The sequence below is a fragment of the Hypanus sabinus genome, chromosome 19, assembly GCF_030144855.1.
Source record: "Hypanus sabinus isolate sHypSab1 chromosome 19, sHypSab1.hap1, whole genome shotgun sequence".
NCBI lineage: Eukaryota > Metazoa > Chordata > Chondrichthyes > Myliobatiformes > Dasyatidae > Hypanus > Hypanus sabinus.
In genome coordinates, this window is record NC_082724.1 from 71852978 (window position 1) to 71877579 (window position 24602).

Here is a 24602-nt window from a genome sequence, read left to right on the forward strand (position 1 = left end):
GCATTTAAACAAAATTACTGTACATGTCAGAAGAGCATCTGAAATTGTATAGAAATAGACCATCCTAGTTGTATTTTGCTACATCACACAAGCTAAACATCTGACAATTGTTTTGAGAGATTCTCATCATATTTTACTTTGAATACTGAGGAAATTGTAGTAATCTAATAAGATATTCCCTAAAGCTTGAAATAACAAATTATTAACTTTAACTTATTTGAAGTTGATGACATTAGCACAGGTTTCATCAAATTTTTCATTGCAGTTGAGGTAAACGCCTGAAAGATTAAAATAAATAATCTTGCTGTTTTCTTTATAGAATTAAATACAGGCACATTACATTGACACACAGTACCTAGAAAACTGAACATGTTCACTCTCGTGAAGCTTGTCATAATCAAATAAAGATAACCCTATGCTGACCTGCAGAAAGATTTTAATGAACAGTGCAATGTGACTCAGTTATATATTTGTAAACCTGTAAGTCAACATTCAAAGATTTGCCATTTTCAATATACTATATTTTTATAAGGCACACAGCAGAAAATAATTAATTTCACAGCAGGCCAGGAAAAGAGTCGATGTCTTGGCCAGAAAGGTCAACAGTTCACTCTTTTCCAAAGATACTGCCTGGTCTGCTGAGTACCTCCACCATTTTAGAAACAAAGAAAAACTACAGCACAATACAGGCCCTTTGGCCCAAAATGCTGTGCCGAACTTTAGAAACTACCTAGGGTACCCATAGTACTCTATTTTACAAAGCTATCCAAAAATCTCTTAACAAAACCCATCATATCCACCTCCACCACCTTTGCCAGCAGCCCATTCCATGCACTCACCACTCTACGTAAAAAACATCTCCTCTGTACCTGCTCCCCAACACCTTAAACCTGCGTCCACTTCTAGTAACCATTTCAGCCCTGGGAAAAAGCCTCTCATCATCTTATACACCTCTATCAGGTCACCTCACATCCTCCATCACTCCAAGGAGAAAAGGCCAGGTTCATTCAACCTATTCTCATAAGGCATGCTACCTAATCCAAACAACATCTTTGTAAATTTCCTCTATTTCCTTCCTGTAGTGAGGTGACCAGAACTGAGCACAGTACTCCAAGTGGGGTCTGACCAGGGTCCTATATAGCTGTAACATCACCTCTTGGTTCTTAAACTCAATCCCACGATTGATGATGGCCAATACACCATACGCCTTCTTAACCACAGAGTCAACCTGCACAGCAGCTTTGAGTGTCCTATGGACTTGGACACCAAGATCCCTCTGATCCTCCACACTGTCAAGAATCTTACCATTAATACTATATTCTGCCATCACATTTGACCTACCAAAATAAACCACCTCACACTTGTCTGGGTTGAACTCCATCTGCCACTTCAGCCCAGTTTTCCATCCTATCAATGTCCCACTGTAACCTCTGATAGCCCTCCAGACTGTCCACAACACCCCCAACCTTTGAGACATCAAGAAATTTACTAACCAATCCCTCCACTTCCTCATCCAGGACATTTATAAAAATCATGAAGAGAAGGGTCCCAGAACAGATCCCTGAGGCACACCACTGGTCACCGACCTCCATGCAGAATATGACCCGTCTACAACCACTCTTTGCCTTCTGTGGGCAAGCCAGTTCTGGATCCACAAAGCAAGGTCTCCTTGGATCCCATGCCTCCTTACTTTGTGAATAACCATTGCATGGGGTACCTTATCAAATGCCTTGCTGAAATCCATATACACTACATCTACTCCTCTACTGTCATCAACATGTTTAGTCCCATCCTCGAAAAATTCAATCAGGCTCATGAGACACAACCTGCCTGGCCATCCTGGAGGCTGGGAAAACACTGAGCTCGCAGACATACTTCCTGTTCCTATTCTTCACAAGTAACTTTCCTGGTCTCATCCCGTTATCGTCAAAGCCCTCCTACCCTGACTTCCTCTGCTAAGTTCCTGCTCTATAAAGCTGTCTTCTTTTTAAATTCTTCCTGGCAGTGTAACTCGTTGGTGTCACGCGCCTGTGCAGTTGTGCATTGATCAAACCGCTGAAGAAAAATGCTCTCCTTTTAAATTCTTGCCACCAGACTAACTCGCTGATGTCATAGGGATCAATACTGGGATATCTGTATCTTATTTATATCACAAGTTCATAGGAAAATGTGCAAATTTGCGGATGTTATTAAACTTATTTCCTGAGTCAGAATTAGAATCAGAATAAGGTTTAATATCACTGGCATATGACATGAAATTTGTTGTTTTGCATCAGCAGTATATTGTTAAATAAGTAGTACAAAACGAGAGGGAAAATAATTCTGAGGTGGTGTTCATGGGTTCATTGTCAATTCAGAAATCCGATGGTGGAAGAGAAGCTGTTCCTGAAATGTTGAATGTGTGTCTTCAGCCTCCTGTGCCTTCTCCTTGATGGTAGCAATGAGAAGTTGTCAGTCCTGGGTGAAGGGGGTCCTTATCGATGGATGCCACCTTTGGAAGGTGTCCTGTTGCTGGGAATGAGGCCACAAAATGGACTGAACAAAATAAGTAAGTAGGTACAGAGAAAGCCAAATCAAATGAAACTGCAGTACACGTTTGGAGCAAATGTTGCTGAAATCATTACAACCAACATAGCATAACAATAATCATCAAAACAAACACAATTCAATGCTGCAGTAACCAAGGTAGTGGAATACTGTTTTAGATGATGCTCTGGTCAAACCAGGCTTCAAGTCTCCAGCTAATACCACAGATACTGCAAAACATCCTCATAACTTGCACCTTTCCAGGTATCACATCAATCTGGATCATTTTATTCTTGCACATTTTTCAAATTTACTTGGGATCTCAGACTACTTTCTGCACCATAATAGCGTCAGTTTCCCAACTTCTGCCCTGAATTTGAAAATAAATATTTTAATGGCTTCTCATAAAGTTAAAGTACTTGAAGGTATATATGTTCCTTAATTTGCAAATTATTTGAATACTAAATAAGATAATAGAAATACTGCTGTTTTAGTTTCTCATTTGGCCATGAGAATACAAAGTCAAAATTAACATAATTTTTTTAAATCAAAGTATATGTATTACCATATACTACCTTAAGATTCGCTTTCTTACAGGCATTTACAGGAAAATAAAGAAACACAATAGAATTTTTGAAAATTTATATAGAAATAAATATTGACAAATAGCCAGTATTCAAAAGACAAATTGTGCAAATGAACAAAATGCAGTACTGAAAACATGAAAAAAAATCCAGTACTGAAAAAAAAGTCCTTGAAAGTGAGCCTGCTGGGTGTAGAATCAGTGGGGGGTCTTTGATGATGGGAGCTGGTTTTTGTAGCACTGCTTGTAAATGTGCTCAGTGATGGGGAGGGCTTTGCCTATGATGGACTGGGCTCTGGACTTTTCCATTCCAGGGCATTAGTGTTCACATACCAGTCAGGATACTCTCCACTCCGTATCTACAGAAGTTTTCAAAGTTTCTGGTGACATGCAAAATCTACGCAATCTCCTAAAAAGAGTAGAGGCAGTATTGTGCCTTCTTTGTTCTTGTACTTATGTATGTGCTGGTCCCAGGATAGATCTTCTGATGTAACACCAAGAAATTCAAAATGACTGACCCTCAACACCTCCAATCTCCTGATGAGGACTGGCACATGGACCTCTGGCTTCTTCCCTCGTTAGCTTTGCTGACATTCGGTAAAAGGTTGTTGTGGCACCATTCAACAAGATTTTCAATCTCCCTCCTACTTGGCAATGTGTTACCGCCTTTGACACCAACAACAGCAAATTTAAATTCAGCATTGGAGTCATACGTAGCCACACAATCATAGTTATAAAGTGACTAAAGCCTCTGCTGCACCTGTGCTGATGTGGAGATGTTGTTGCCAATCCATACTGACGCAAGTCTGCATGTGAGGAAATCGAGGATCCAGTTACTTGCACAGCAGGTTTTAAGACCCAAGCCTTTTAGCTTAGTGATGAGTTTTGAGGGGATGATAGTCTTGCAGGCTGAGCTGCAGTCAATGAAGAGCATCATATTGTATGCATTTTCATTGTCCAGATGTTCCAGAGCGGAGTGAAAGGCCAATGAAATGGTGTCTGCTTTTGACCTGTTACAATGGCAAGCAATTTGGAGTTGACCCAGGTCACTGCTCAGGCTGGAATTCATGTGCTTCATGAACAACCTTTCCAAAACACTTCATCACAGTGGTTGGATGTGCTGCTGGATCATAGCTATAGGGGCAGGTTAACACATTCTTCTTGGGCATTGGTCTGATTGAAACCTGCTTGAAGCAGGTGGTCCTGGTAAAGAGCTGAAAATTCTCTGAAGCCCTAGCTAATACTATTTTTAGCCTTTGCCCCTTCTGCTGTCAGTAGAAATGGTTCTACTGGGCTTAGTAGTTAAGCCACATGTAAAGGCCAGGAGGTGCTCTTGGTTGTCAGAGGCTCTTTGAGATGCACACCATTGGGAGCATTTAATTGGCAGAGGGAGCTCATCCCCACTACCCCCACCCTCCACCTCCCTCCGACGCAGCTACAACAACCTGAGGGAACCAAAGAAATCCTTTAGTTCTCTATCTGTAAATTCCAATCTTTTCATGGCTTTCATTTTGTGTATAATAATGTTTAACATGTAAAGAATATGTTTCCAATACAACTGTGAAACAATTTTATAATTTAAGCTGGCAATGATTTCAGTATATGGAAAGTCACAATAATTAATTGTGTCCAATCACAAACAAGAGAAAATCTGCAGATGCTGGATATCCAAGCCATACATACAAAATAGAAAGTATGTGTGTGAGGCCGGTGTTCTGTGCTCGGTGTCAGATGTGGGATGTCCAGGATACTCCCAGCCTCTCAAACAGCCACATCTGTACCAGGTGTGTCGAGCTGCAGCTCTTTAGGGACCACGTTAGGGAACTGGAGCTGCAGCTCAATGACCTTCATCTGGTCAGGGAGAGTGAGGAGGTGATAGACAGCAGCTATAGGCAGGTAGTCACACCGGGGCCTTGGGAACAGTCAGGAGAGGAAAGGGCGAGAGTCAGATACTAGAGAGTACCCCTGTGCCCATCCCCCTTAACAATAAGTACTCCTGTCTGAGTACTGTTGGGAAGTGCAGGCCTACCTGGGAAAGCAACAGTGACGGCACCTCTGGCACAGAGTCTGGCCCTGTGGCTCAGAGGGTAGGGAAAGGAAGAGGATGGCAGCAGTGATAGGGGACTCTATAGTTAGAAGGTCAGACAGGCGATTCTGTGGATGCAGGAAAGAAACTTGGATGGTAGTTTGCCTCGCAGATGCCAGGACGTTTCTGATTGTGTCCCCGATATGCTGAAGTGGGAAGGTGAACAGCCAGAGGTCATGGTACATATTGGTACCAACCACATAGGTAGGAAAAGGGATGATGTCCTGAAAACAGTCTACAGGGGGTTAGGAAAGAAGCTGAGAAGCAGGACCACAAAGGTAGAAATCTCGGGATTACTGCCTGTGCCACGTAACAGTGAGAATAGGAATAGAGTGAGGTGGAGGATAAATGCGTGGCATTTTTTGAGGATATGACTAAACACATTGATGAAGGTAGAGCAGTAGATGTAGTGTATATGGATTTCAGCAAGGCATTTGATAAGGTACCCCATGCAACAGTTATTCACAAAGTAAGGAGGCATGGGATCCAAGAAGACCTTGCTTTGTGGATCCAGAACTGGCTTACCCACAGAAAGCAAAGAGTGGTTGTAAATGGGTCATATTCTGCATGGAGGTCAGTGACCAGTGGTGTGCCTCAGGGATCTGTTCTGGGACCCTTCCTCTTCGGGATTTTTATAAATGACCTGGATGAGGAAGTGGAAGGATGGGTTAGTAAATTTGCTGATGACACAAAGGCTGGGGGTGTTGTGGATAGTGTGGAGGAGTGTCAGGTTACTGCGGGACACTGATAGGATGCAAAACTGGGCTGAGAAGTGGCAGATGGAGTTCAACCCAGACAAGTGTGAGGTGGTTCATTTTGGTAGGTCAAATATGATGGCAGAATATAGTATTAATGGTAAGACTCTTGGCAGTGTGGAGGATCAGAGGGATCTTGGGATCTGAGTCCATAGGACGCTCAAAGCATCCACGCAGGTTGACTCTGTGGGTAAGAAGGCGTATGGTGTATTGGCCTTCATCAATTGTGGAATTGAATTTAGGAGCCGAGAGGTAATGTTGCAGCTATATAGGACCATGGTCAGACCCCTCTCGGAGTACTGTGCTCAGTTCTGGTCACCTCACTACAGGAAGGATGTGGAAGCCATAGAAAGGGTGCAGGGGAGATTTACAAGGATGTTGCCTGGATTGGGGAGCATGCCTTATGAGAATAGGTTGAGTGAACTCGGCCTTTTCTCCTTGGAGCAACGGAGAATGAGAGGTGACCTGATAGCTGTGTATAAGATGATGAGAGGCTTTTATCATGTGGATAGTCAGAGGCTTTTTCCCAGGGCTGAAATGGCTAACATGAGAAGCAACAGTTTTAAGGTGCTTGGAAGTAGATACAGAGGAGATGTCAGGGGTAAGTTTTTTTTTTACGCAGAGAATGGTGAGTGCATGGAATGTGCTGACAGCAAGGGTGGTGGAGCCAGATACAATAGGGTTCTTTTAAGAGACTCTTGGATAGGTCTATAGAGCTTAGTAAAATAGAGGGCTAGGGTAACACTAGGTAATTTCTAAAGTAAGTACATGTTTGGCACAGCATTGTGGGCCAAAGGGCCTGTATTGTGATGCAGGTTTTCTATGTTTCTATAACACTCACTCCCACATATCTTCTTAAGCAAATACTTAAATATCATTGAAATCTATTCCCAAAAGTTATTTGCTTTGAAATTTGTCAATGATTTTAAGTTCCCTGGCCCCCTCCGCCTTATTTTCACCATGGACGTCCAGTCCCTGTATACCTCCATCCCCCACCTGGACGGTCTCAAAGCTCTTCGCTTCTTTTTGGATTCCAGACCTAACTAATTCCCCTCTACCACCACTCTCCTCCGTCTAGCAGAATTAGTTCTTACTCTCAATAATTTCTCCTTTGGCTCCTCCCACTTCCTCCAAACCAAAGGTGTAGCCATGGGCACCCGCATGGGTCCCAGCTATGCCTGCCTTTTTCTTGGCTTTGTGGAACAGTCCATGTTCCAAGTCTATATGGGTATCCGTCCCCCTCTTTTCCGTTGCTACATCGACGACTGCATTGGCGCTGCCTCCTGGACGCATGCGGAGCTCGTTGACTTCATTAACTTTGCCTTCAACTTTCACTCTGCCCTCAAATTTACCTGGTCCATTTCCGACACCTCCCTCCCCTTTCTTGATCTTTCTGTCTCCGTCTCTGGAGATGGCTTATCTACTGATATTTACTTAAAGCCTACAGACTCTCACAGCTACCTGGACTATTCCTCTTCCCACCCTGTCTCTTGCAAAAATGCTATCCCCTTCTCACAATTCCTCCGTCTCCACTGCATCTGCTCTCAGGATGAGGCTTTTCATTCCGGGACGAAGGAGATGTCTTCCTTTTTTAAACAAAGGGGCTTCCCTTTATCCACCATCAACTCTGCTCTCACACGCATCTCTCCTATTTCCCGCACATCTGCCCTCACCCCATCTGTCCACCACCCCACTCAGGATAGGGTTCCCCTTGTCCTCACCTACCACCCCACCAGCCTCCAGGTCCAATGTATAATTCTCCGTAACTTCTGCCACCTCCAACAGGATCCCACTACCAAGCACATCTTTCCCTCCCCCCTCTTTCTGCTTTCCACAGGGATCGCTTCCTACGCAACTCCCTTGTCCACTCGTCTTCCCCCCCACCCCCGCCATCCCTTCCCACCGATCTCCCTCCTGGCACTTATCCTTGTAAACGGAACAAGTGCTACACCTGCCCTTACACTTCCTCCTTCACTGCCATTCAGGGCCCCAGACAGTCCTTCCAGGTGAGGCGACACTTCACCTGTGAGTCGGCTGGTGTGGTATACTGTGTCCAGTGCTCCTGGTGCGGCCTTTTATATATTGGTGAGACTCGACGCAGACTGGGAGACTGTTTTGCTGAACACCTACGCTCGGTCCACCAGAGAAAGCAGGATCTCCCAGTGGCCACACATTTTAATTCCACGTCCCATTCCCATTCTGATATGTCTATCCATGGCCTCCTCTACTGTCAAAATGAATCCAAACTCAGGTTGGAGGAACAACACCTTATATACCGGCTGGGCAGCCTCCAACCTGATGGCATGAACGATGACTTCTCTAACTTCCGTTAATACCCCTCCTCCCCTTTTTACCCCATCCCTGACATATTTAGTTGTTTGCCTGTTCTCCATCTCCCTCTGGTGCTTCCCCCCACTCTTTCTTTCTCCCGAGGCCTCCCGTCCCCTGATCCTTTCCCTTCTCCAGCTCTGTATCACTTTCGCCAATCACCTTTCCAGCTCTTAGCTTCATCCCAACCACTCCGGTCTTCTCCTAATATTTCCCATTTTCCCCTCCCCCCACTACTTTCAAATCTCTTACTATCTTTCCTTTCAGTTAGTCCTGACGAAGGGTCTCGGCCCGAAACGTCGACAGTGCTTCTCCTTATAGATGCTGCCTGGCCTGCTGTATTCCACCAGCATTTTGTGTGTGTTGCCCAAAAATTATTCATAATTTTCATCTCTGAGCCTTGAACTAACAATGTTCCAAGCTCAACTTCATCTATTGCTATTTGGGATCTGGAATATCATGTTGTAACCTCTTCCACTGTGCATTTGATAAAAATGAAAAGGTTTTCGGTAGACTTCGACCTTTCTGAATTAATGTTTTCTCTTGTTTATTCCGTTATTATTGTACAGTAATTCTTAAGTCTACTCCTGAAAATTAGTTGATTGTTTGATCCAGAATTGAAATGAAACTCAGGAAAAAATTAGTTGCCTACTTTTGTTTACTAAATTCTCTGTCTGATCATATACTTTACAATTTTACATCTTTAACACTGCTACACACATATATTGTTAACAAACTGTCAATTTGCATAATACAATTTCATGATATACTGTTATCCAGTACTTTGTGCAATGCTTTAAAAAAAGATACAATCTGGGATGATTCTCATAACTAATTAGAAGGTCCCTGTAATCACTATACAGCACTAGTGAGACCACACTTGGAGTTTTGTGTCCAGGTTTGGGCTCCTTATTTTAGAAAGGATATACCGACATTGGAGAGGGTCCAGAAAAGGTTCACGATAATGATTCCAGGAATGAAAGGGTTACCATATGAGGAACGTCTGGCAGCTCTTGGGCTGTATTCCCTGGAGTTCAGGAGAATGAGGGGGGGTCTCATAGAAACATTCCAAATGTTAAAAGGCCTGAACAGATTAGATATGGCAAAGTTATTTCCCATGGTAGGGGATTCTAGGACAAGAGGGCATGACTTCAGGATTGAAGGATGTCCTTTTAGAATGGAGATGCAGAGAAATTATTTCAGTCAGACAGTGGTAAATCTGTGGAATTTATTGTCACGACTGGCTGTGGAGGCCAAGTCATTGGGTGTATTTAAGGCAGAGATAGATAGGTTCTTGATTAGCCAGGGCATCAAAGGTTATGGGGTGAGAGCAGGGGAGTGGGGATAACTGGAAAAATTGGATCAGTCCATGATTGAATGGTGGAGCAGACTTGATGGGCTGAATGGCCTACTTCTGCTCCTGTATCTTATGGTCTTATGATGAATCTTACCCCAACAAATCATGCATGCAGATAAAATACAGAATTTTTTTAGCATAATAACCTTGTCACTAACGTAAGTACAGTTTTGCTAGTGAATCACCTCATGATATATATATATAAATGCCAATAAGTTATTTTGTCTATACATATTGTTCATAGTAAATCTAATTAATAGCATTTTCTTCAAGTTAGTTTAGTTTGAATAAAGTTAGGGTACAATTTGTGCAGAGGACTATTCATAAGTCATGACTTTTTCCTTCAAATGATTACAGGTTTTTTTTTGCTCTTACCATAAACATACATCTTCATATACCTATATGGAAAAATTTTCCCCATGCTAACATTGTCAGACCTTACATTTTAGGCAGTTTGTGGCTCTGCTTCCATCTTATCCAACTCCAGCAGGCCATCTTCTGAACCTAAACTGCTTTGTTTGCTTTGTGAAAATAACCTTTTGCCTTCTGCTGTGGGATCTAGGAAATCAGATGAGTCAGTAGAAAGTATGCTGTCATCACTAATTACACTGGAGGGGCGACTCATGCTTTGCCTTCCACTAGCTAGGATGAGGTCATTCAAAGAATCAGAAAGCTTGAATGATGAACAATCATTAGGTAGATCAAGGCTGATAGAAAATTTTCCATTCTGTTTTAGAATTCCTTTTTTTCTGCATGCAACCTCCCCTGCAACGATGTCTGACTGTTTATGACTTGGTTTTGAGGGAATGACAGCTGTATCCCTGTCCATTGATTCAATGTTTTCTGGAGAAGAAGAATAGCCAGATTCTCTTTGGCATGAGTTCTTCAGGATTCCTTTGAGTGGCATGCTGGTGTATAGGTTAGTTGGTATTGAGTATAGATTGTAAAAGGTGTTTCCAGGTTTTGCAGTCATTGTTTTGGTTTCAATCCATTGTGAATGTGTATCTGTGACTGTAGTTGAAAAATCACTATCAAAGCTGGCCCTGGTTTTCAAAATTCCCTTTGGCTTTTTACCTGTATCCTTGGAAGTTATCTTTTGCAGTTTTGCATCATATTGTGGGTGTATGATATCATTTTCTTTTTTTGACTTCTTTAAACAAGCCTCTTGCCTAATTTCTGCTTTAGGAGACTTATGCACAGAATTTTCAACTCCTGGGAACTCTGCAGTTTCCTTCTTCTCTTGACTTGAATATCCATCTCTGTTTTGCCAATCAATATAACGAACCAGTAGGGGTGAGTGACAATTGCTTTCAGGAACACCATCACAAACTGGTGTGTCATAACCCCAGTTGACCCACCAGTGGTTTGCAATATCTTCAATTGTTGCACGTTTCCGTGGATTCACCATCAACATCCAATCAATTAGGCCATGGGCACCTGTTGATGAAAACGTGACAACATATAATGATCCGGCAAAGGACTGTTTCATCCTTATAGCTTGAATAAAATATATTAGTCACAGGTAATGTTTGATAAAAATTCCATTATATTAACATATTTCTCACAATCCATTATCCAATTAGGACAATCAGATCAGTGACTTGAGTATTATGAACTAAGTGCAGGACACAAAGTAAATGTATTGAAATTACTTCGTCATGCATTACATCTTTCCTGTGGATTTCTTTTTTCCATCCAATTGGTACTTAACTAGTGGAAAATCCAAAAACCACAGGCAAGAATCTTTGTAGTTACCTGCAAAATCAAATTGCACATAATTTGTTCCCTAAATAAATCTGGCTTGGCTCTAGAAAACAAATAGCGACACCAGTTCTGCTATAATAATTAAAACAACTGATCTCCACATCTTTTATATTTATCTTCTATGAATCAAATAAGCATCATCTTTGATCAGTATATACCTCTCAGTTTGATGGCTATAAGTTCAAACTTCAGTAGAAGTCTTGACCAATAATGCAAAAAAAAGTGAAATAAGTTAATTTGAACCAAAGATGAAAATCTGTAATATTTTTTAAATGCAATGAAATTCTCATTGTCCTTGCCAATATTCAGGTCAGTGAACATCTTTTAAAGATAGGCTGGTTCCTTACTTTGTTCATTGTCCGAGATCATGCTGACACTCATTGTCAAACAGGCATTTTATCTACCACCTTTTTTCCCATATTTATTCCCTTTGCATATTCTCCTCTGAGAATCATCTACAAAGTGCACTGAAATTTCTCTTCATGGCCTTTGAATATTCGACAGCACATCCCAGATTCATGATGTTCACTCGTAACAAAGACAGAGGTGACTAGAACATGGAAATACCATCATCAGCCCTTTTGACTCCGACATACCTTTCTGATTTTGAACTGTATCTCAAGTCCTTAATCATTGGGTCTAAATCTGGGAATTCTCTTCCCAGCAATATTTTAACCAGAAGAACTGCCATCGTAGAAGGCAGTGCCCCACCACTACAACTTCAATAGCATCTAGGGTTAGAAATGAATGCTGATTTTCTCAACAGCGTCTCTGTATTATAGATGGAAAATGGAATGTTGTTATCTTTTAGAGTGTCAATACAGTATCAGTATTTGAATTATGAGATCTGTTGCTAAAATTTCTAATTCCATACCAGAGGTCTGTGGAGGTTTCCTGTATTCTCCAAGGTTGATCTGCTGTGTTAAAGTTTTGTAACATTGACTGTCAAACGGCATTGTTCCATACACCAGCGTATACAACAGAACTCCTAAGGCCCAGCAATCAACCTAAAACAGGATAAAATGTGTTAATCCCTGTGAATAAAAATTACAAAACTGTCTTAAATTGTCCAAATCAGAAAGTATGTGATGTGTCATGTCTGCTGTCATCCTAATAGCAGTGTACATTTGACCACAGGCAGGCACTGGAGGAGCAGAGCACAGTCATGGAACAACACACCCTGATCATTGTGGAGATTTCAACCAGACCAGCTTGTAAGTCTCTGAACAACTATCACCTGTGGAACCAGAAGAGCCAACACACTTGACCACTGTTATACCACCATCACCATTGCTTACTGTGCCATCTCACACCTACACTTTGGAAGGTCCGATCACCTGGTTGTACTTCTTCTCCTGGCATTTAGGCAGAGAATGAAGACCGTAGCACCTGTGATGAGGACCGAGGTGGTATGGTGAAGGGAGATGGATAAGTGTTTACAGTATCAGAAGAGTCAGCAGACTGGACAACAGTCAGAGATTCATCTTCGAATCTGAATGAATATACCACAGTTGTTATTGACTTCATCAAAACCTATGTGGTTGAGTGTGCCTGTTCAAGGACATTGCCAAACTGAAAGCCATAGATGAACCAGATGATTTATAATCTACTGAGGCTAGATCTGTGGCATTCAAGACAAGTGATTTAGAACTATACAAGAAGTCTTAGATCAAGCTACAGGCAAAACAATTCCAACTGAAATTAGACACAGAATCTGATGTATATCAGTTTTGGCAAGGTTTGCTTCTTACAAAACAAAACTTAACATTATGAATGGTTGTGATGCTTCACTCCCATACGAGTTCAACACATTTTATGCGGGCTTTGAAAGGGAGAATAAAACTCCATCTGTGCAAATCTCTGTAGCATCTGGTATTAGGCCCTGATGGTGTACCTGGCAGGGCACTGAAAACCTGTGCTAACCAACTGGTGGCAGTGTTCAAGGAGAATCTCAATCTTTCAGTGCTGTAGTCAGAGGTTCCTACTTGCTTCAAAAGAGCAACTATCATACCAGTGCCCAAGAAGAGCCGGGTGAGCTGTCTCAATGACTGTCACCCACTATCTAGATGAAGTGCTTTCAGAAGTGGGTTATAGGCAGAATCTACTCCTGCCTAAACGTAGTCCAGTCTTCAGAACACCACCTCAGTATTTTTCACTCTCTTTTTGCAATATTTATTTAATTTTTAAATATCTATATTTCATATAGCTTTTATTATCTGTATTACATTGTACTACTGCCACAAAGCAGCAAATTTCACGACATTTGCCAGTGATATTGAACCTGATTCTGAAATGTTTTGTTTTGCAGCAGCCGTACATTGTAACACATAATAATAAAATAAACTGCATGCAGCTGAATCTGGTCACATTGCCTGCTCAGGGAGCTTACAGCTGAGTTCATCACTTCTGTCTACACCCCTACCCACACCCTGAGCACTGGGAGAGCTTTACAGTATCATCAGCTCTCTACAAAACAAGTGTCCAGATGGTCTTTTCACAATCGAAGCAGATTTCAATCATGTTATTTATTGTGGTTTCTTCTTTTTTACTTTTTCCGTCATGGTTATTGTGTAAATCATAAACACAAGTTTGCACTTGAGCAAGTATTACTGAATCTTTACAGGTCTCTAATGTAAATGAGCTGAAGTATAGCAAGGGACAAAATGTCTACAACCTTTTTTTACAGTTATTTGGCCATATTTTGCGGTCAGTGCTAACGTGTTTGTGTTCCCTTCAATACTTGTAGAGGAAATCCTTTTCAATAAGTACCTAGTATTTAATGTATCTGAAGCTAACAATACAATTTTGTTTAGCAGCACATTTCTGGATGCAAAAATGTGCTTTTTAAAAGCAGATTATGCACATTTAGTTCATAGTCCATTCTTCTCATTTTACCTCAGGTCCATGATATGGAAATCCATTCACAATTTCTGGTGAAGCATAAAGGGGACTTCCACAGTATGTCTCCAAAAGATGATCCTTGTGGTACAAGGTTGACAAGCCAAAGTCAGCAAGCTAAACAAATATAAAATAATGAGGAAAGAAAGTTACTGGCAACAATGATAAATTCAGCTGCTCATTCACATTTGATCATTTAACCTCTCATTGGTTTGGCAAACAAAAGCTTCTACAGCAACATGCAAAATGTTTGAGGAACTCCATAGGCAAGGTAGCATTTGTGGAGGGAAGTGTACACTTCACATATCTGGTTGAGACCCTTCGTCTGGACTCTGAATCGATTCCATACATGGTCAGATACTGATACAACATTCTGGAGTGTTTACTTCACAGTGAAGATTCCTTGATTCCACTTTTTCTTTCATTGGGTAGTAGATCTCTGGAAATCTCTGATTAGATCGAGGTTTAGAAGGTTAGAAGAGGAATCAATGCTAGCATAGATTGGATATTATCATATTGATTGCCAGGAAAACTTCAGGGCCTACACCTGATTCCATTTCAAATTGTTCTTGTGTACTTGTGTAACGTTAAAAGTTACATTGGCCAAGCAATGCCAGATTTTTCCCTATCTGTAATGTAGATAGGCACATAGAAAATCTACAGCACAATACAGGCACATCGGCCCACAAAGCTGTGCCGAACACATCCCTACCTTAGAAACTACTAGGCTTACCCATAGCCTCTATTTTACTAAGCTCCATGTACCTATCTAAAAGCCTCCTAAAAGACCCTATCATATCTACCTCAACCACCATTGCTGGCAGCCCATTCCACACACTCACCACACTCTGAGTAAAAAACTTACCCCTGTCATCTCCTCTGTACCTACTCCCCAGCACCTTAAACCTGTGTCCTCTTGTGGCAACCATTTCAGCCCTGGGAAAAAGCCTCTGACTATCCACAGGATCAATGCCTCTCATCATCTTATACACCTCTATCAGGTCACCTCTCACCCTCCGTCACTCCAAGGAGAAAAGGCCGAATTCACTCAACCTATTCTCATAAGGCATGCTCCCCAATCCAGGCAACATCCTTGTAAATCTCCTCTGCACCCTTTCTATGGCTTCCACATCCTTCCTGTAGTGAGGCAACTAGAACTGAGCACAGTACTCCAAGTGGGGTCTGACTAGGCTCCTATATAGTTGCATTACTTGTCGGCTCCTAAAGTCAATTCCACAATTGATGAAGGCCAATACACCATACGCCTCCTTAACCACAGAGTCAACCTGTGTAGCAGCTTTGAGTGTCCTATAGACTTGGACCCCAAGATCCCTTTGATCCTTCACACTGCCAAGAGTCTTACCATTAATACTCTATTCAGCCATCATATTTGACCTACCAAAATGAACCACTTCACACTTACCTGGGTTGAACTCCATCTGCCACTTCTCAGCCCAGTTTCGCATCCTATCAATGTCCCACTGTAACCTCTGACAGCCCTCCACACTATCCACAACACCCCCAACCTTTGTGTCATTAGCAAACTTACTAACCCATCCCTCCACTTCCTCATCCAGGTCATTTATAAAAACCACAAAGAGTAAGGGTCCCAGAACAGATCCCTGAGGCACTCCACTGGTGACCGACCTCCATACAGAATATGACCCATCTACAACCACTCTTTGCCTTTGTGGGCAAGCCAGTTCTGGATCTACAAAGCAATGTTCCCTTGGATTCCTTACATTCTCAATCAGCCTTGCATGGGGTACCTTTTCAAATGCCTTGCTGAAATCCATATACACTACATCTACTGCTCTTCCTTCATCAATGTGTTTAGTTATAACCTCAAAAAATTCAATCAGGCTTGTAAGGCATGACCTGCCCTTTACAAACCATGCCGACTACTCCTAATCATATTATACCTCTCCAAATGTTCATAAACCGTGCATTTCAGGATCTTCTCCATCAACTTACCAAACATTGAAGTAAGACTCACCGGTCTATAATTTCCTGGGCTATCTCTACTCATTTTTTTGAATAATAGAACAACATCCACAACCCTCCAATCCTCTGGAACCCCTCCATTCCCCATTGATGATGCAAAGAATATCGCCAAAGGCTCAGCAATCTCCTCCTTCACCTCCCAAAGTAGCCTGGGGTACACTTTATTTGGTTCCGGCGACTTACCCAACTTGATGCTTCCCAAAAGCTCCAGCACATCCTCTTTCTTAATATCTACATTCTCAAGCTTTTCAATCTGCTGCAAGTCATCACTACAATCACCAAGATCCTTTTACATAGTGAATACTGAAGTAAAGTATTCATTAAGTACCTCTGCAGTTTCCTCCGGTTCCATACACACTTTCCCATTGTCACACTTGATTGCTCCTATTCTTTCATGTCTTATCATTCTGCTTTTCACATACTTGTAGAATGCCTTGGGGTTTTCCTTAATTCTGCCTGCCAAGGCCTTCTCATGGCCCCTTCTGGCTCTCCTAATTTCCTTCCTAGTAGCATTATAATCTAGATCGCTAACATTACGTATCTCTCTGAACCTTTTGTAAACTTTTCTTTTCTTCTTGACTAGATTTATTACAGCCTTTTTTACACCATGGTTCCTGTACCCTACTATAACTTCCCTATCTCATTGGAATGTACCTATACAGAACTCTACACAAATATCCCCTGAATATTTGTGACATTTCTTCTATACTTTTCCCTGAGAACATCTGTTTCCAATTTAAGCCTCCAATTTCCTGCCTGATAACCTCATAATTCCCCTTACTCCAATTAAGTGCTTTTCCAGCTTGTCTGTTCCTATCTCTCTCTAATGCTATTGTAAAGGAGATAGAATTGTGATCACTATCTCCAAATTGCTCTCCCACTGAAGATCTGACACCTGACCAGGTTCATTTCCCAATACCAAATCAAGTACAGCCTCTCCTCTTGTAGGCTTATCTACATACTGTATCAAGAAACTTTTCTGAACACAGTTAACAAACTCTAGCCCATCTAAACCCCTTGCTGTATATAACCATATAACAATTACAGCACGGAAAAAGCCATCCTGGCCCTTCTAGTCCGGGCCGAACGCTTACTCTCACCTAGTTCCACTGACCTGCAATCAGCCCATAACCCTCCATTCCTTTCCTGTCCATATACCTATCCAATTTGTTTTTAAATAACTAGCGAGCAGATTTTTTTAAATCTCTAGGAAGATGCCAATCTATATTTGGGAAATTAAAGTCTCCCATTCTGACAATTCTGTTATTATTACACCTTTCAAGTATCTGTTTCCCTATCTACTCCTCAATATCCCTGTTACTATTAGGTGGCCTATAAAAAACACCCAGTAAAGTTATTGACCCCTTCCTGTTCCTAACCTCCACCCACAGAGACTCCATAGACAATCCCTCCATGGCATCCACCTTTTCTGCAGCCGTGACACCATCTCTGATCAACAGTGCCATGCCCCCACCTCTTTTGCCTCCCTCCCTGTCCTTTCTGAAACATCTAAAACCCGGCACTTGAAGTAACCCCTCCTGTCCCTGAGCCATCCAAGTCTCTGTAATGGCCACCACATCATATCTCCAAGTACTGATCCATGCTCTAAATTCATCCGCTTTGTTCACAACACTCCTTGCATTAAAATAGACGCCCCTCAAGCCTTAGATCTGAGCGCATTCCTTCCCTATCACTTGTCTATCCTCCCTCTCACACATGGTCTCTAAGCTTTCTCTATTTGTGAGCTAACCCCCAGTCTCTTCGGTTCGGTTCCCGGCCCCCAACAATTCTAGTTTAGACTCCCCCCAGTAGCCTTAGCAAACCTCCCCAACAGGATATTAGACCCCTGGGATTCAAATGCAACCCGTCCTTTTTGTACAGGTCACACCTGCCCCAAAAGAGGTCCCAATGATCCAGAAATCTGAATCCCTGCCCCCTGTTCCAACCCCTCAGCCACGCATTTATCCTCCACCTCATCCTATTCCTATTCTCACTGTCACATGACACAGGCAGTAATTCCAAGATTACTACCTTTGCAGTCCCACTTCTCAACTTCCTTCCTAACTCCCTGTAGTCTTTTTTCAGGACCGCTTCTCTTTTCCTACCTATGTCATTGGTACCAATATGTACCATGACCTCTGGCTGTTCTCCCTCCCACCACAGAATTTCTTGGATGCGATCCAAAACATCCTGGACCCTGGCACCTGGGAGTCAAACTACCATCAGAGTTTATTTCCTGTGTCCACAGAATTGCCTGTCTGAACGCCTGACTACAGAGTCCCCTATAACTACTGCCTTCCTCTTCCCTTCCCTACCCTTCTGAGCCACAGGGACAGACTCTGTGCCAGAGGAACAGCCACTGCCACTTCCCCCAGGTAGGCTGTCCCCCCCAACAGTACTCAGACAGGAGTACTTTTTGTCAAGGGGTACAGCCACAGGGGTACTCTCTAGTACCTGACTCTTCCCCTTCCCTCTCCTGACTGTGACCCACTTGTCCGTCTCCCATGGCCCCGGTGTGACTACCTGCCTGTAACTCCTCTCTGTCACCTCCTCGCTCTCCCTGACCAGGCGAAGGTCATTGAGCTGCATCTCCAGTTCCCTAATTCGGTCCCTCAAGAGCTGCAACTCGACACACCTGACGCAGATATGGCCATCCGGGAGGCTGGGAGACTCCAGGACCACCCGCATCTGACACCGAGCACAGAAAACTGTCCTCACACACACACACACACACACACACACTTCCTGCCTCGCCTTGTCCCGTTACTGCCTAAGCCTGTTGAGCCAAAGCTCTACCACTCCGCTGCCCGATGGATATGGCTGCCTTCTTTTTAAACTTTTTGCACTCTACCGGCTGACGTCACGCGCCTGCGCAGTCTCGCCTCTCTTTAACCCGAGAAGTAAAAAAGTCCCTTCGCTCCAAAAAATCAGCCGTTCACTCACAGCCTTCTTACTCCGAATATGAGTTGAATATCACTGAAGTACAACATGGTGACACAATCTACAATATTTCCAGCAATTCAGCCAAACTTTGCTACACTGCTTCCACTGTCATTGATGAATGATTCATAAATGTATCTAGCAATCACTATGTTGTGAGTTTCTCCTTCTTTCATATGAATTTTATTTTGACATCTGCATTAGAGGATTGGCTTCCAGTAACCCTAATAGCATCAATCAATCAACCACTCATGATGGGCAAACTAGGAAATCGGCAACTCTAATTTTAACTAGCTTTAAATATTTTAGAGAAATCATAAATAGTATCATACAGATAAGATCATAGCTATGCCATAATTGAAGTAAAAATCAATTCTGATTAGTTTTAAAACAATATATTTTTGAAAATTATTCTGCAAGGATTTGGAATTTACCAATGAAATAATGTTTTGTGACTCAACCCTGTATTCAGCAGCACTAAAAAATGCCTAGAACACTAATAACATTTACTCCACAAGGATTATCTTTTAATGGGAGGAAATAGTTAGAATACAGAGCAAAAAAGTTAAAGTTGTTAATATAGTAACTTCAGAAAGTTCCCTGTTTGAAAATGTTAACAGTTAACGTCCTGGAGGAGCATAATGTCACTGATACCATTGTCTGGAATTCAGTGTTTAACTGTGTGAATGCAAAACTGTCAGTTTTGGGCAGTCATTAAGTGAATACTGTCAATATTGTCAACATTGTAACTGCATGATGCTGATTACTTTACAGGAACAATTTAACTTAGTGAGTTAGAAGTTGCTTAACATCCAAGTATTCAAAATGGCATGAAATAAGGGAGCCAATTTATAAACCAGACCTATTAATCTCTCATTGACTCATGGCTATTTAAGTGTACTTGCATGTGCAAGAATGTTGTATAAGTGAAGATTGAAGAATTCTTAATGCTGAGGTGCACATTCTGAATTTTATTAAGAAAGAATATTTGCATGATTGGCATTCTTTAAGTTCCACTTACTTAGTTGTGGAATTCTTGCCAAATAAGGGATTGTATACTTAGCTATTTTTGAATTACTTGGTGTAGCTGAAAGCTAACCCCTTTTTTGGGGGGCATGATTCAATCAGTTAAATTCATTGAAGAAAATTAGAAGTTACTTACTTAAAATACAATCTTCTTCCAAACCCATTTATACAGAAATATGCTCAATATTCTGCCATCTTTTATTTTAAATAAAATGATTATTCAGTGTGGAAAATATATTCTATTGCTATTTATTTCCCAATAATTGTTGTTTGATTTTGATCTTCTTAACAAATATTAATGTAACTAACAGGTTCTAAAGGTAGTCATAGCTGAAGGGTGGTAGTGGGGACGAGCTCCCACTGCTAAACAAATGCTCTTCGTGGCGTGCATCTCAAACAGCCTCTGACAACCCAGTCCAACTCCTGGCCTTCAAGTGTAGCATAGTTTTTATGCCCGGTGGAGCTGTTCTCACTGACAGGAAAAGGGGCAAAGGCGGGCCAATGGTGCCTTAAAAACAGTTGCTCCAGGCAGAAGGGGCTCGTTAATCATGGATGGTAGCTCATCTAGGAGAGAGAAAACTCCAATTTCAAACCTCCGCTTAAGTGCCAAAAGTATCTATACCCACTCATAGGAAAGGCTTTGGAGTAAACCCCGAGGAAAGATGCGGAGTAGGACTCCCGAAGGTGGCTGACTGCTGTACCCAGCACTGGCACGGCAACTCCCGTGATACTGCTGGCATCAAACCGTATTGACTTTCATCGTTCCTTTGCACCTGTCATCAGCATGGGGGGGTTCCCAATGCATGGGCAACAAACGGAACTCCTTATCAATTCTGCCCTGGCTTGCCCCCTGGAGAGGCCACTCCAGCTTCGCTTTATAGTGTTGGACAAACATGGGAAGCAGCAATTACCGGTTATAAGTCATAATGCCTAGAGCATGGCACTAGGGGTTGCTTCCAATGGTGGGAGAGACCATCGCGTTTCACTGAACAGCTACCGCCTGCCTCAAGCTGGGCAGCCCCCAGCCGATAAGATGCTGTCCCACCACAGTCAGTCTTCCTCATTGGGTGCATGGGATAATGGATTATTCCACAAAGAGCTGACTGTAACTACTGCACCAGACAAGAAGAAAACAAATTGAATAAGACAACACCCCTCAGGTTGGGATGTTGGAATGTCCGCACAATGATGACTGGACTTGACCAAAACCTCAAGGATATCGAAGATGCACAATAAACAGCAGTCATTAACAATGAGCTACTAAGGCTCAAGGTTTAGTTGCCCTACAAGAAACACGTTTGGCGGATTCACTGAAGGAAAGGGACTACACATTTTTCTGGCAGGGAAAGAACCAAGACGAGCCCCACGAGCATGGAGTGAGTTTTACCATTAGGAAGTCCTTGTTGCAAATGGTGGAGCCACCAGAAAATGGATCCGAACCGCTTATGACTCTCCGCCTACACACCAGTCATGGCCCAGTGTCTCTCATCAGTGTGTATGCCCCTACCTTGAACTCCACCTCTGAGGCAAACAAATGTTCTACCACAAATTAGAAGCTGTTGTCAGGAATATTCCCAGTAATGAGCAACTCGTTCTCCTTGGTGACTTCAACACTAGAGTGGGAGCTGATAATGATTCCTGGCCGTCTTGACTTGGCTACTTTGGAATTGGCAAAATAAATGACAATGGACGTCTCCAGGAGTTCTGCTCCTGTCACGGCCTGAGGGTAACTAACTCCTACTTTCAGACGAAGTCGCAGTACCAGGTCTCATGGCGACATCCACAGTCTAAACACTGGCACCAACTTGACCTGATCATCACCAGGCGCTCTTTCATCAACTCTGTACTAATCACCTGCTCATACCACAGTGCAGACTGCGATACGAATCATGCTTTAGTATGCTGCAAGATCAAACTATGTCCGAAGAAAATTCACCACTCCAAACAAACTGGAAAACCTCGCATCAACACAACAGAGATGAAAGAGTCAGAAAAGGTTGACCAGTTTGCCAAGTCACACCGGCTGCTATGACTACCTCCTCACAAGGAGATACTGCAACAGAACGATGGTCATACCTTTGCGACACCAGCACTCTCTATCTTTGGAAGGAAGACAACAAAAAGAGTGACTGGTTTGAGGCGAAGTCCAGCATCATGACTCCTGTCACCGAAGCCAAGTGTGCAGCTCTCACAGAGTACGAGTACTCACCATCCGACCAAACACCCCAGGCTCTTTGAGCTGCTAGAAGCAAAGTGCAACAGACTGCAAGGCAGAGTACACATGAGTACTGGCACCAGCTCAGTGAGGACATTCAGACAGCAGCTGTGACAGGCAACATCAGATTGAGGTGTGATGGTATCAAGAAGGCCCTTGGCCCATCGCAGAGCAAGACAACACTCCTGAAGTCATCCAGTGGTGAAATAATCACTGATAAAAGCAAGCAGATGGAACACTACCCTGAGCTCTATACTCGAGGGAAAATGTTGCTGTTAGCTCAGCCATTGATGCCATCGATTGTCTACCAGTCATGGATGAACTCGACTCTGAACCAACCATTGAGGACCTCAGTCTGGCCCCAGGGAAAGCTCCCGGCAATGATGGGATTCCTCCAGACCTGATCAAACACTGCAAGAGCTCACTCCTCCAACCTTTACACGAGGTCCTCTGTCAGTGCTGGAAGGAAGAAGTCATACCACAGGATCTGCGTGACTCCAAAATCGTCACTTTGTACAAGAACAAGGGTGTTAGGAGCAACTGCAACAACTACAGGGGTATCTCCCTCCTGAGTATTGTCAGCAAAGTCTTTGCTCGTGTAGCTCTGGCATGTCTACAAGCTCTGGCAGAACAGGTCTACCCTGAATCCCAATGTGGTTTTCGCGTAAGGTCAACTGTCGACATGGTTTTCTCACTCCGGCAACTCCAGGAGAAGCACAGGGAACCACAGAAACCCCTCTATGTCACTTTCATCAACTTGACCAAGGCATTCAACCTTGTCAGCAAGGATGGGCTCTTTCAGATGCTCCTCAAGATCGGCTGTCCCCTGAAACTCCAAAGTATCATCAAGTCATTCCATGATGACGTGAGGGCTACTGTTCAGTACGATGGCAGCTCATCAGAACCCTTCGCTATTCATAATGGAATCAAAAAAGGATGTGTGTTGACCTCAACGTTATTCGGCATCTTCTTCTCTCTGTTATTGAAGCACGCGTTTGGGTCATTGACAGAAGGCATCTACATGTACACCGGGTCTGATGGGCGGCTGTTCAACCCTGCGCGCCTGAGAGCAAGAACAAAGGTGAGAAAGGTCTTAATGCATGACATGCTCTTTGCCAATGACGCTGCTATAACCTCGCACACCAAAATGGCAACTACAAACTCTCAAGAACTGCTTCTCTAAGGCACGCAAGGACTTCAGGCTTACCATCAGCCTAAAGAAAACAAATATCCTTGCCCAGAACGTGGTGGAGACACCAGTCATTACCATCGACAATTACAATCTAGAAGTGGTCCATGAGTTCACATACTTGGGGTCGATCTCTCCCTCAATGCCGAAGTCAACAGGTGTATCGGCAAAGCAACATCAAACTTTGTTCGACTCTCCTTGTGGGTCTGGGAGAATCTAAAACTCACTACAAAGACCAAGACTGCTTTATACAAGGCATGTGTTATCAGCACCCTCCTGTATGGTAGCGAGACTTGGACCATCTACTCCAAACAGGAGAGGAAACTCAATAGTTTTCATCTGCTCAGCCTTCGCCGCATCCTCAGCATCACCTGGAGAGACAAAGACCCAAACTCTGAGGTCCCCTCCCGGGCTGGACTTCCCACAATGTTCACACTTTTAAGATAATGTAGACTGCACTGCACCATGTCCGTCACATGAAGGATGGTAGACTGCCAAAGGACATCCTCTACGGAGAACTAGCAACAGGCAAGAGGAACGTTGGTAGACCCCAGCTTCACTTCAAGGACCTCTGCAAGTGCGACATGAAAGCCTTAAAATTGAACACAGAGTGCTGGGAGGATACAGCAGACGACCGGAACAAATGGTGAGGTACTCTTCAGCAACACCTACAGCAAGGTGAATGAGTGATCCTGAGTCAGTTTGAGGAGCGGAGAGCTAAATGGAGAGCACAGCGGAAAACAATTCCACGACACCCTACACATGCAGCAACTGTGGCAGAGCCTGCCGTTCCAGGATCAGCCTCAATAGCCAGAGTCGACGCTGCTCGACAAACCAGTGACTACCAGAGGCTCAGTACCCATGGTGGACCACGACCGATGGAGGCCACACACAAAAAGCATTAACACAAAAAAGGAAAAAAGTCAAAATA

General features: G+C 43.0%; 1 protein-coding gene across 1 annotated transcript in view; it reads right to left on the minus strand.

The window, feature by feature from the left end:
• Nucleotides 1-8931: 8931 nt before the first annotated feature.
• Nucleotides 8932-24602, minus strand: part of LOC132378046 (NUAK family SNF1-like kinase 1) — an 81877-nt gene continuing 66206 nt past the window's right edge. The window contains exons 5-7 of the mRNA XM_059944695.1: nt 14295-14414; nt 12274-12406; nt 8932-11072 (exon numbers count right to left, since the gene is read on the minus strand). Of these exons, the coding sequence (XP_059800678.1) occupies nt 10081-11072; nt 12274-12406; nt 14295-14414 (1245 nt within the window). The 3' untranslated portion in view covers nt 8932-10080. The remainder of the gene's footprint in view (nt 11073-12273; nt 12407-14294; nt 14415-24602) is intronic.